This window comes from Camarhynchus parvulus, chromosome 2 (assembly GCF_901933205.1).
Source record: "Camarhynchus parvulus chromosome 2, STF_HiC, whole genome shotgun sequence".
NCBI lineage: Eukaryota > Metazoa > Chordata > Aves > Passeriformes > Thraupidae > Camarhynchus > Camarhynchus parvulus.
The window spans coordinates 47,769,120-47,781,711 of record NC_044572.1 but is presented as its reverse complement, the minus strand read 5'-3'; the positions used below and the strand labels follow the sequence as shown (position 1 = coordinate 47,781,711).

The window sequence follows — 12,592 nt, the reverse complement described above, 5'->3', positions numbered from 1 at the left end:
TGCCGTGGCAGACTTCTCTTGCACCTTGCTTTGGAATGTAAGTGCTTATTTTCCATAGCTGAATTTGATTAACTTACCATCAGCTTCCTTTGACTCTGCTTTCTTAAACCTTTCTTCCTGTGTGAGTCAAGATAGCCCACAACTTGCTACAGCAAAATTGGGGTTAATGCCCTCATGTGCATGGGGAAATGGAAGTTTTCTGCAAATTTATTGCAGTGTAATGTTGTTTTACTTTTCTGCTCACAGCCAATGGTCATGAATCAGTGTTTTTTCTCCAGCATTTATTGTGAGCTTTGGAGGGAAGGTACTGGGCCACAAGTTACTACTTCTCAGTAAAAAGAAAATGTGTTTGCCTGTGCAATAGGTAGAGTCCATAGTTTTTATAGGTCTCCCTTCTATCTCTTTAGATATGAGATCTACAGATGATTTTCTTCATTAAAAGTGTAGAGGAAACGTGATGGGGGAAAATAAAACTGTTGAAAACAAAGGCTTACTCAGCTGAAGCTATCCTCAGTCAAGTTTGTCTGGCAGGAGCTGATGCTCTTTTTGTGTTGTGGCCAGCAAATTCAGGCTCTGGCTGAGGCCTCCAGCATCCCTCCTGCCAGGGATGGGGTGCCAAGGCAGGGAGTGCAGGGAGTAGCCTGTCGGTCAGGCACCAGCTGAGTCAGCCCCACTTAAGCACTGCAGACAGCTTAATACCACAACACCGGCAGGCTGAGAGTACCAAGGACTGCGCTGCTGAGGAGGTGGGAAACACCGTCACTCTGAGTGTGGGAGCAGAAGGTGCCAAGGTCTCAGTTTCAATACACTTTCGAGGTGGATTAACAGCTCATTGCTGCCAAGAAACCTCGCTTCTCCTCCTCTCTCCCGTGTTGTATCACCTCTGAGTAGCTGTTTGACTCAAACATGGTAAAAACCAGATGACCAAAAATACTTTTTCATTTTTTGGGTGTTTTTTTTGCTGATTGGTTGAGCCAGTGCACTGCACAGCAAGGGGACCACTGGATGGAGATGCAAAGGATGGGCTTTTGATGTTTTGGGGAGAAATTGTGGGAACTTTGTGTCTGCTAAGGCTCTGCAGGGTAGAAGACAGCCTAAAGTAAATGTCTGATTTTCTCAATGACCAGCAAGCCAGCTGCATGCTTTAATTGTGTTTATTCCCTGTTCCTGTAACATCTACCAAATGTAGACAATATCACAGCGTTTCTTAATCACATTGTTTAGTCTTTCAAGGCACTTCCTGCAACCCAGTTTTATTTTTAGACCATCCATTGTCTCATTTACTGCCTTGCGCTTTGCTTTGTGGTGATGTGCGATCCTGTCGGCGTCAGAACCGCCATTGTTGGAAATAAATTGCTGGAGTGTTAAAGTTCATAAATTGCTTTTATATTATGTGTTGAGAGCCTTATGTAGAATGTAGCAGGGCTTGCAGAGTCAGAGGACTGAGCCTTTTCAGAGCAGACCAGAGGCACACCAGAAAGAAGGAAAAACGGAGGCATCCCCAAGGCTGGATGAGCTCCTACTTATAAAAGTAATCTGAGACAAAGGTACAATGTTTCCCAATAAAGGGATGATTTCACAATTTTGTTCAGACCAACTTGAGCTCCAGCTTCTGCTGCAGTTGAAGAAAGGTCATTAGGCCAGCTTAGTTGAAGTAGCAACTGAAGATGGTCAAAGCCTGTTTTAACCTTTACCTATTTGTGCCTTTGGATGTCTGGTATACTCAGCCAGCTCCTGTCTTGCCTTAGCTCTTTGAGAGGATGTATGTGCAAACATGTCTCCATGCTTTCACCACTTCCTTCTCTTTTTCTGTAAGAAGAAGTGGGACTGCACCGCTGGGGATTTCTACAGCTTCTCTTGTTCTGTGGTACATGATGGCGCTTTTCTGGGTCTCAGCAGAGCATGCAGGAAACACCATGGTTGTTGTAGAGGGCTTGGCAAAGCCAGCAGGAACCTCCCCATCTGCAGAAGGGTGCACAGGCTGCTGTGTCTGAAAACTGCAGAGCTTTGCTACTAGAGAGGGTGTCCTGCCACCACCAAGCTGAGAGAGGCGTGCAGAAGCTTTGTTTGCAAGCCCAGAGAGGCACTACACGCTCTTGATAAACATTTGTTGTTGTTGGAAGGTTATAAAGTTTGATGAGTCAGAAGAAACAGAACCTCAATTCTGCAAAACCTGGGGGTTTGGTTCTTCTCCTTTCTTCTTTCCCTGAAATTCACAGTTCACACTATTTGACACAAGATCCTGTTGATATTCATATTCTTGCAGAATTGTGATGTGTTATGTAGCTGATTATGTCACTGTGAATGTATACTACATCCTTGTGTATTCACGTGTCTGAATGTACCATGAAGAAGTATTTATATGTGGGTATCTCTGGATCCGTGAGGTGAGGATGTGTGTGTGTGCGTGTGTGTGTGTATATGTGGAAACTGCTGTGTGTTCTGCCTTCTTCCTGACATACTGGTTGCTATAGTGCAGTGATCTATTTGTGAACACCCAGAAGATCATTGCTATAGTTAAAAGAAACCGTGTTTCCTGGCCATAACTTCCTGGGCAATCTCTTCTCCTGAAGCGCCAGCATTAACCGAACTGGTCACATTCCCTTGGACTCCAGGAATGACACTGTAACAGAAGCTTTCTTTAGTTTGTCGCTTTTCCCCCACCAGCATATTTAATAATATTTAAAAATAGTTTTTCTATTTAAATCTAATGCATGCCTATTATTCACCGTACATTTCAGTGCTTCAGCCATCTTTCTAACAGGCTGTCGAGCTGTGCAGCGTGTCGTGGCGTTGTGTCCTGTGCTTGCTCCTGTAATGTGTGCCGTTCTCCTGCCCCTGCACATACACACATACACATACCTGTCTATCCACACATACATTTCCATCCACCTGCCCAGCCAGGGGAAATGTAGGAGACTGAAGCGGCAGTGCTGGAGTTCTGCCTGAACTGCTGTAATATTCTTCTTTGTATTTTTTTTTCTCTCCCTGCAGGTGTGAATGAGAGAGGCTCTCTGCAGTGCTTAGTGTCCAGTTGTGCTGGCTCCGAGGAACAGCAGCGTCGCAATGCCCCCTCCTGCTGATATAGTGAAGGTGGCGATTGAATGGCCAGGTGCCTTCCCCAAGTTAATGGAAATAGATCAAGTAAGTGCCTGTGTACCTGTGCTCAGCTGGCCCTGTTCATGAATAAGTTCTCTGCATGTTTTCCTCTGCATTTATATTTATTTCAATGCATGTGCATTTTTCTATGAATGTATGGGGGGAGAAGGTGTTTTTTATAAGGGGTGTAACCCTCTTCCTCTTTTACTGCTTAAGGTTTTTGATGTGTTTAGCTGGTTTCTTAATTTACTTTTTCTTTCTGAACAGCTGCTTGAGTAAGGCGTTTACTGCTTGTGTGACCCACTTAACACTTTTGTGCCTTAGTTTCTTCAACTGTTAAATTGTAGTAGTGTTTTACCTCTGGGTGGAAAGTCTTCAAATTTGTAGTGAGTGCTTTGCATTTGGAGTAGAATCATACCAAATGGCTGCAGCAAGTGCAGATTTTGGAACTTAAGTAGTGGTGCACTGTGAGCAGGAGCACCTTTGTTGTTCTGTTCAGGAATCTCAGGGGTTGTTCTGTTTATCTAGTTAGTTCTAAAGCAATGGCCCATGGATTGATTGAAGGCAGTGTACAGAAGTTAACAAATTCAAAATTATGAATTAAAAACTCTTTTTAGGGAATTGTGGTGGGGGGAAACAAACAAAAACAAGTTATACAAGGGCCGTGTTTTATATTCTGGACTTCTCTGAGATTGTTTTTGTGGCCCATATATTAATATTAAAAGCAACCTCTTTAATATTTAACAGCTTACCCTTAACATTTTGAAATCCTGCAGCATGTTACCTGGTTAGAATGATTATTATTTCTGTAAATGGTATTCAGAGTGAAGAAAAGCATTTTATAATGTGCTTTAGACCCTGGTATGTCTGGGGACTCAGCACATTATAAAGGTCTATTGGAGAGGAGAGCATTTGAATTCACACTGAAAATGTATTACTGAAATGGGTTAGTAATTTCTTCATGCAGTGCAATGAGTTTCACTTGTAGTTAACCCTTATGTGGCACATGCCTGGGAAATTCCTGTGTGAAATTTGAAGAAATATGGTACTAGAGGGCAGCTGGAATCACAGCGGTATGATTTTTAAGCATTCTGGAAGCCCCCTTAGAGGAAAAGGGAGTTCCCAAGTGAAACCAGACTTTGTAGGTTGATTTTTTTTTGACCTGCCACACTTTTCCATTTTTATTTGCTGAAATTTTTCAGTAAGCATAGAAATCTTCTGCCTTCTGGAGTGAAGAATATTTTACTTTTTTCTTCTTATATAACAAATGGTAGACACTGCACACTGTGCTCAGGGAAAGATGCATGTTAGTCATGATGAACCAAGTACAGTGAGAACAAAACTGAAAAAGTATTATGAAGTGTCCTTTCAAATAGCAGCAGAATAATATGAAAATTATTTGGTTTTATTTACAAAAAGCTTAAAGTAACTCTCAAAAAACCCTCATACCTTATCTGTAATATTAGCTTACTTTCCTAGTACCTTGTTTTTAATTTTATGATGTAAGATTTGAAAGAGACAAGAAGGATCAATGCTGAACTACATTGGGTAAAATTCCTCAAACACAGCCTGCCAAGTTATCTGCAAGCTTCCTCAAGCCACTTTATGGGTAGGAGGAGGAAGGAGAGGGAAAGTAAGGCCAAAATGGAGAAGACTTTAACAGCAGCCTGCTCCCGATGCAGAGAGAAATGGAAATGAGGGAATGAAGTTTGAGAGTCTCAACCCTCCCTTTTCTGACATGGAAAGATGGGAAAGAAACATCCCTTCCTTCTACCCATGCACACAAACAGGCATTTTTACCTTTCTCAAGGTTGGGAGCAATGTGGGAATGAACCTTGAAAATATCTAGGGTGATACATACTTCAGAACACACAGCTCTGCCTTTGATTCACTTAGTGCTAACTTTTCCTCAATCTGTTTCCTTTAGAGCAGCTATTCAGTAGAAGAGCTGTAGTGGAGGAGATGATTCATCCCTCAGATGGCTAGCTGTCAGAGATGATAAAGGGGAGGAAGACACAAAAGAGAAACGACATACCCGCTGACCAGACACTGCAGCCAGTGCCTGTGTCCCAGGTGTCATCTGCTCATTCACTCACCATTTGACATATATTCAGAAAATCCTAAAAGCTTTCCCATAATGGTTTCTTCTCTCTCTTTCTTACCATCAAGAAAAACAGAATTTAAATGAATAGCACTATAATATTACTTTAAAAACCCACAACAGAACCCCATCACTGTAGTGTGACACAAGCGTTTTATCTTTCAGGGTACTGAGGCTGTTCCAAAAACTGAAGTACAAATACCATATAAGAAATCAAAGGAAAATCTGGGAGGTTTTTTAAGGTTGCTCATTGCATATACTTGGAAGCACTTATTTATATTCAGTTGCACATTATCCTAATTTACTTGCTGCGTGTATGCATGTTTTGCTTAGCAATGGAGAGAGTAAAATATTTTCAAAGTGAAGAAATGTCACTGTGGAACCAGAACAATTGATGGTGGTGTTCTGGCAGGCATTGGCCTTAAAAGAGCTCATGAGTATTTTTTTCCACCAAATGTTATTAAACTTTACACTCCCCTGCACGACTTCTGACAACTTGGGCTTCAGGAGGCACAGAGTCTTTTCAAGTTGAGGCTTCCCACTGCATTTCTATAGGTTTGTTAACCTGGGTTCACCAGTGGTGGTTTTAAATTTAATCATGCAAAATTAGTCTCACTCAGTTAGAGAGATTCTGTGCCAGAAAAATTGATATATAATTAAGTGCCTTTTGGAATTAACCTCTGTGCCTGCTTCCAATGAATGTAAAGAAAATTTTCTGCTCAATCATTGACATGTACAATTTGATGTCAGGGTTTCACAAGTGCTTTTTTCTTGGAAAGTTGCTTTAAACAAGGAGGGCAAAACTGTCTCTTATTTACTGCCCTCTCTCTCTTACCAGGTGGGAACTAATTTAGTTGCAGTAAACCTCGCAGGTAGCTGATGCCTGTGTGGATTAGAACTGATTTTAAATAATGTTCTTTTTGAGAGATGGACTTGACTGAATTCAGTTACTCTCTTCCAGAATACTTGGGGTTTATTTGGGTTTCCCCCCCCAGTTCCATCATTTTCCTCAATCATAAATTAGAAAAATAGCATCTAGACTCTCCCCTCCTCCATAAATCTGTACTGGCAATATTAAAACTCTGCCCAAAATTAATTTTTAATATGAAGATTTGATTGTGCCTTCAGAACTGTGTATAGCGTTGATCTTTCACGCTTTAGTCTTTCTGTCATGTAAGGGGAGGAATGGAAATGAGTTGGTGTCTGAATTTGCATTGGGATCTTTTTGTGGGTTTTTTAGCAATGCAGTCTGGGGAAGAAATGAATGGTAGATGCTGATTGTCTGTTATCTTTTTCTTCAATCTTCTGGCTGATTATTCTAGAAGATGTTAATAATAGGACTGCACAGGGTCTGTACAGGTGAGCCAGGATGCTGGCTAGTCTATCCTGTCTTCTCTTTGATTGTCCCAGAAATAGCTATTTCATAAGAGGGTGTTATTTCTTGTGTTCAGTGAAAGCCTGCATGCTTTAATTTGTGCCCATTATGTATAATTCTTAGCTGTTGGGGCTTTTTTACAGCACAAATTATTTTAGGTAAGCCAATGCTTGTTTTAGGTTACCTGGATACTTTGTGGATTTACAGTCACACTGTTCCTGCTGCAGGAGAAGCAGCTTCCAGGAGAGGCACAAGATGGAGATTTGGGGACAAAGTCTATTTTGGCTTATCCCATTCAAATCCACTCGTGTGTCTTAACACAAGTTGTACTAAAACCAGATTTCTCTAAGCTTGGGGATGAACTTCCTCAGCCATGGAGGTAAACAAGGCTTTCCTATAGAAAGGAACAGTTTATAATTAAACTTGGCCATAGTCTCTGCCTCCAGGCTTGCTTTTACCTATGAGATCATTAAACATGGATTAAATTAGCAGATGTGAATCTTTACATTAGTAAAAAGAAATGGATGGGGGCGGGGGGAGGAGGAGAGCTGTGTTTTCTTTTCAAAGAACAAATCTCATATGGTGAGCAAAATTTACAGGAGCATTTTCATATGACAATTTCATGTTAATAGAAATGCAGCCATGGATAGAGCCATGGGCTGCTTTACATTTATGTTCTCTCTAAAGTTTAGATTTACTCAGCAAGTTTATCTTTTAAGAGTCTCTTTTAAGTTGTCTCTTCTGCCAGTGTCATTTTAATTGTGGTTGGTTTTTTGTCTTCTTCATAGAAGTCACTGTACTTCACTGCATATTAAAAGGTCAGCAGTAAGATTTTGGTTTTTTTAAAAGAAGCTTTCAATTCTAAATCTCGTTTCAGACCTAAATATGGACCCTTGGGGATTGTTAATTGATTTCAGTGCAGTGTTTCTCAAACTGTGGGGAAAAATGAAGTTCAAAAGGGATTGTGAAACACTTAATTAGAGAAAAGAAAGTTGCACATCGCTTCTGCCATGTGTGTAGACTAAGAATAGATATAGTTTCTGTAAGCACTGTCACTAGTAATAGCAGTATACCGAGACAATCCTGGCATCACGAGTCTAAATGTATGCAATATTAGTGAGCACCAGCATTGTTCAAGCAGTGATCAAGAAAGGGATATTGATGTCTCACTGTACTGTGAAGTGTCACTCTGTGCTTCATTCTGGCTCCAGACTCTGACTTGAGGCATTTAGTTCCTAAGGGAATGAAGGAAAAGTGAGGCTCTTGCCTCCTTCCCACAAACCTGCAGATTTATATGAACTCTTACCCAGAAAATATAATGGTACTGCAGTAGCTGGAACTAGTGAAGACTTTTGGTATGAATATTGCTAAGATTTCCAGTGTTATTGCACATCCTGAGTTTATAGTAAAGGGAAATGTCAGTGCCTTTAACAGCTGACAAGATTGCAGTTTCTTGAAGATAGAGGGCTACGAAGCAAATCATGGGGAGAAAGACCCCCGAAAAAAACAAAACAAAAAAACCACACACCCAAAAAAAACCAAAAAAACATTGACTTTTAAAAACATTCCCTGCCTGGATTTGCAGCAGGAAAGGAGCAGCAGCTCCTTTCTGTCAGATAGGAGAAGGAGCCGGTGCTCGGGGCTGGCTGCTGCCGGTGTATCTCACCCATTCTGAAGGAGGATGTCAGCTGCTGCTGATGGGAGACTTGCCCAAAGATGGATGAATCAAAAGGTGGCTACCTTTTCAAAAAGAATTGGAAAACATTTTGTTGTCTTAAGCCAGTTTGTTAAAGGTAGGGCTTGCTTAAAATCAGTGTTTAGGTGCCAAACAGATGCTTCTGGAGTTTTGTTGCTCCTTGTTGTACCCGTCATATTTCAGCTTCACAAAATTGAATATGAAGCTATTCATAAAGCAGGTGCTGACTGGCATATAAACATAGTGAAAAAATTATTAATAGAGCTGGTAAAGAAATACTATCTGTTATTTTTATGCAATTTTTTTCCCATTTCCTTTGTTGGACTAATGAAAGGTCTCGATTTTTTACTTTTGTTTATTTTAAAAGCTATTCAGCAGCAAGAATAACCTTGGAAACAGCAATGCAATTTTTTTTAGTGCACTGGATATAATTCAATGCAGTGACACACTTGTATACGTGGACAATGCTTCGTTAATATAATGAACCAATTGTTAACTACAATGGAGTTTGAAAAATATGATTCTTTTTCTTACAGAACTACAGCATTGGAGTAGTCATCATTAGAACTTCAGTTCTTTGATGTGGTGGCAGCCAGCCAGCAGGGATAAAACAGGCAATGTTGTTGTCACATGTTACATTTTATTAGTCTGGCTTGTCCAAAGCCACATTCCCACTGGTTGGCTGGATTCTTTCAAAGTTGCAAACTTATGTCCTGTGGTGTGTGTGGCTGGGACCTCATCGCTGAAAAATACATAAAAACTCTGTCTTACTGCTTCTGTTTAATACAGAGGCAGCAGCAAGACCTAGTAGATGGATGAGGTAATAGCTGTGCAGAAGGTTTAGGCATTGTAGAAGAAAGGGACGGGGAGAATAAATAGAAATGTTTTGTGAACTGCAGTCTAATGGATGCTGTTTATGCTTTCTACTTGGTGCTATTTTCTAGGCGAAGAACCATAAGTTCAATGCAGTAGACAGGGTTCTGTTGGTTGGTTGGCTGGTTGTTTTTTTTTGTTAAATAGAAGTGGAAGTAGAGCCAGGATACACTCGAGGTCTCTACAGAACTAATATCCTAGTGTTCCTGATCTCCAGCAGAATGGATGTTCAGAGAATAATATTTTAACAAAGAGATAAAGCACTATTTTTTATTCTCCCCTTGATTTTTGTGGGTTTGTGGGGTTTTTTCTTTGGTGGATTTGGTTTGACTTTTTTCATGTTTGATTTTACTAGTTCAATAATTCTTGCCAGAACCTCCCTGTTGGAGCCTGAATTTTGCTGCCTGCAGGTGATGGCATTTTCAAGATGAAGGCTAAACATGATTTTAAGGTTGTTGCATCCATAAAATTTTTTAACTATCAGCAGGAGTCCCATCTCTTAAGTTAATTCTGCTCTTATTAAAGGAAAATGTGTAACAATGAGATTTCTGAAGTTATGGACTGATGAATTAATTCACATTCTGGCCAGCTGGAGTATCCAGGCACACTTTATGACTCAATTATATTCTAGTTACAGACATACAGATATTACATTTTGTAATACAAAAGAGAGTAATACCAAAAATCCCACAGTATAAATTTTTTTTTGCTTTCATGGAGAAACTTCTGCTCTTGTAGGCCAGAAATGTGTCAGTCATGAGCTGGGGGTTTGGGGTTACTTCACTTTGTCTTGAAAGGCATGCTCCCCTAATACGTTGTGTGAAAAGCCACATCTTAAAGCCCTGCTTTGTCTTTAAAAGTGTGTTTTGGCTGTATTTTAAATATATGTGGCAAGAATGCTGCCTGCAAACATGGTGAAATTCACTACTGTGGGTCTCTAGGTGTTTTTTAACTTTTCAGTACTCTTGATTGAGAGTTTTTAGTGTTCCTACTTACACTTGAGAAAACAGGGAGTGTTATGTCGTTAGGCACACTAGATGTGGTAACATAACACTAGAGATGGAGTAAGAAGTCTCTGCAAAATTCTGTTTATGGTTTTCTTTTTTTTTTGATTGAGGTTTTTTTGTTAACAACATTCTATTTTGCTGCTTCCCTTGTTGTACAGTCACTGTAACATCCTAAACACATGGTCTGTGGGTCAGTGGTTAGATCAGGTGAAATGCAGACTTAGGAGCAAGGATCTCTTTGGGGGTGGGAAGGGAGTAACTGAGGAAGCTGCAGCTGAGAGTGAAGGGAGAGAGGACACAAAGACCTGGGTTTCCCTAAGTCTCATGCACCCTGTGGAACTCCCTAGTGCTTAATTTATACCAAGGTGTTGCCGCTGACATGTTAAAACTGTCACCTTAAGAGCTGTGAACTGAGCTGATAAAAGCTCTCCCCCATCAGCAGCAGCTGCACTTGTTGAGGGTTTTGCCTGTTGGCTCTGACGTGTGAATGTTTCCAGCCCTGGGCTGTGTTGCTGCACTGCACAAGTGTGTGGTGTTGGCCTGGCCTTGGCTGGGTTTTATGGTCTTTTTCACTGTAGCATTGTGGATTCGCTGTTCTTCAGGCATTCACTCTCTGGGGTGCTCCCCTGGGTTAGAGAAATCCTCCCTTTCATCTTTTACAGATGCCCGATAATAAGTTAACAAGTCTGGTCTCGCCAGTATTCCATTGCATGGAATGGTGTTGATTCCCAGAATGTTTCAGAGCAGGTTGAGAAGGCTGAAGCCCAAAGCACTGCAGCATCTCCCCCTTTCAAAAGACCTTGTCTCTTACACCACAGGAAACCAGTGTTGAATCATGGATGCAAGAGTCCTTGTATCTGGTGTTTGCCACCAGTCCACTGTGGACCCTGGTGCATGACAGTAACAGGTAAAGCCTCCACTGATTGTGAAAAGAGGTGTTTTTCCGCTTTTAAATAGCCATAAAAATTACTTTAGCACTGAAAGATTTATTAGTGTCATAATAGCATTAATTATAAGACAGAATGTTGTATTTACTGACTAGAAGTTCTGTTTTTTGACAGGTGCACAGATCAGCAACTGAATTCTTTTCCTTAACGCTGTTTCGCACTAACAAATGTGCTGCATCTGTTATTTTTTTCTGTGTTAGGCTTAAAGACAGCAGAGTTAAGGGTTTTCTTGTTACTTCTGTAGTTAAAAGGTGTCAGACAGGGAGAGGGATATCCCAGTCATTGTCCCAGAAAAAACAAGCAGAACCTAACAAACCAACCTAAGCAAATAGAAAAAGCAATGAATCTCTTTCAGTCATGTGGAAAGGAAAGATATTCAGACTTGGCCTAAAACCAACCTGTCTACAATTTCCTGGTATTGCACAAAGTATATCAGAACTGCACATGTAACACAGGTTTCTACCTAGATTTAGGCTTCTGTCCTCTTTACTGTTCACACATACACACACACACACATACACACACACGCACACTCACTGTTTGATTTGGAAGTGCTTTAAACCCAAATTGGAGTACTACTGGTGGTTTGAACAGGACCTAGAGCTTGGTCAGCATTGATATATTGGACATTCTTTGCTTACTTCTGCTCATGCCATGATTTCTCTGGAAAAAAACAGGGGTCTGGACTGACCTGGCTCACAGTCTTGCACGCCTGTGCTTAGTTCTTCCTGGTGACTGGTTCCCTGTGAGTTCTCCATGGGGGTAGGCATGAAAGGATGAAACTGGTGAGGAAATTGGAGTGGGAAGTCTCAGTCTGTGCTCTCCAAGTTACTTTGGAAGTGCTACCAAGTAGCAAGGGTGCAGCACAGGTAGCAAGGGCAGGTACTCAAGAAGACTGAGTTCAGGATCTGCGTGCATCCCAGCACACAGAACCTGGAGACACAACTGAGATATGTGCAGGTGAGCTCAGAACTGGTGACCTGCATGAGGGTCATGCCTGAATCTTGGACATCTGTGCTAAGCAGTCAATGCAGATAGAGCTTTACCAGGTGTGCAAATTCACATTGGCTGTAGTGCTGCCTGTGCTCTGTGTCATTGTCAGGATTCTCCCCTTGTGTGCAGATCTGTAAGTCATGCAGCTGAAATGCCCCAATGTCACTTAACTTCAGCTGTCAATTTAATACCTGCCCCAGGAAAATATTTTTATTCTAACCAATGTGTTCAGTGCAGATACTGTGATAAGTTAGCTGAATGTGTTATCTCCTGTAGGGAGCACAAAGTTTGCTTTGATCTCTGTTATTTTGTACATTAAAGCAACAGCCTGATCTTCTTAGAGCTTTAAATGAGCATCTCAGCATGTGTAAAAGCTCACTTCATTTTTACAAGTCTAGGAGGAGACATAGACGCACAAAAAAAAAAAACCAAAAACACTAGCACAAAATACTCATTTCTATAAAGGAAAAACTTCAAAATATTATTGGACGGATTGTAAGA

The 12,592-nt window shown here is 40.9% G+C and overlaps 1 protein-coding gene across 4 annotated transcripts in view; it reads left to right on the top strand.

Annotated features, from left to right (window-relative positions):
• Nucleotides 1-12,592, top strand: part of ELMO1 (engulfment and cell motility 1) — a 302,044-nt gene that overhangs the window by 46,132 nt on the left and 243,320 nt on the right. For 3 of the 4 annotated variants that reach the window (XM_030965282.1, XM_030965290.1, XM_030965299.1), the window contains exon 3: nt 2,995-3,144. In XM_030965282.1, the coding sequence (XP_030821142.1) occupies nt 3,067-3,144 (78 nt within the window). In that variant the 5' untranslated portion in view covers nt 2,995-3,066. Of the gene's footprint in view, nt 1-2,602; nt 2,626-2,994; nt 3,145-12,592 lie in introns of those variants that run through there. The other variant, XM_030965308.1, reaches the window with a different exon arrangement.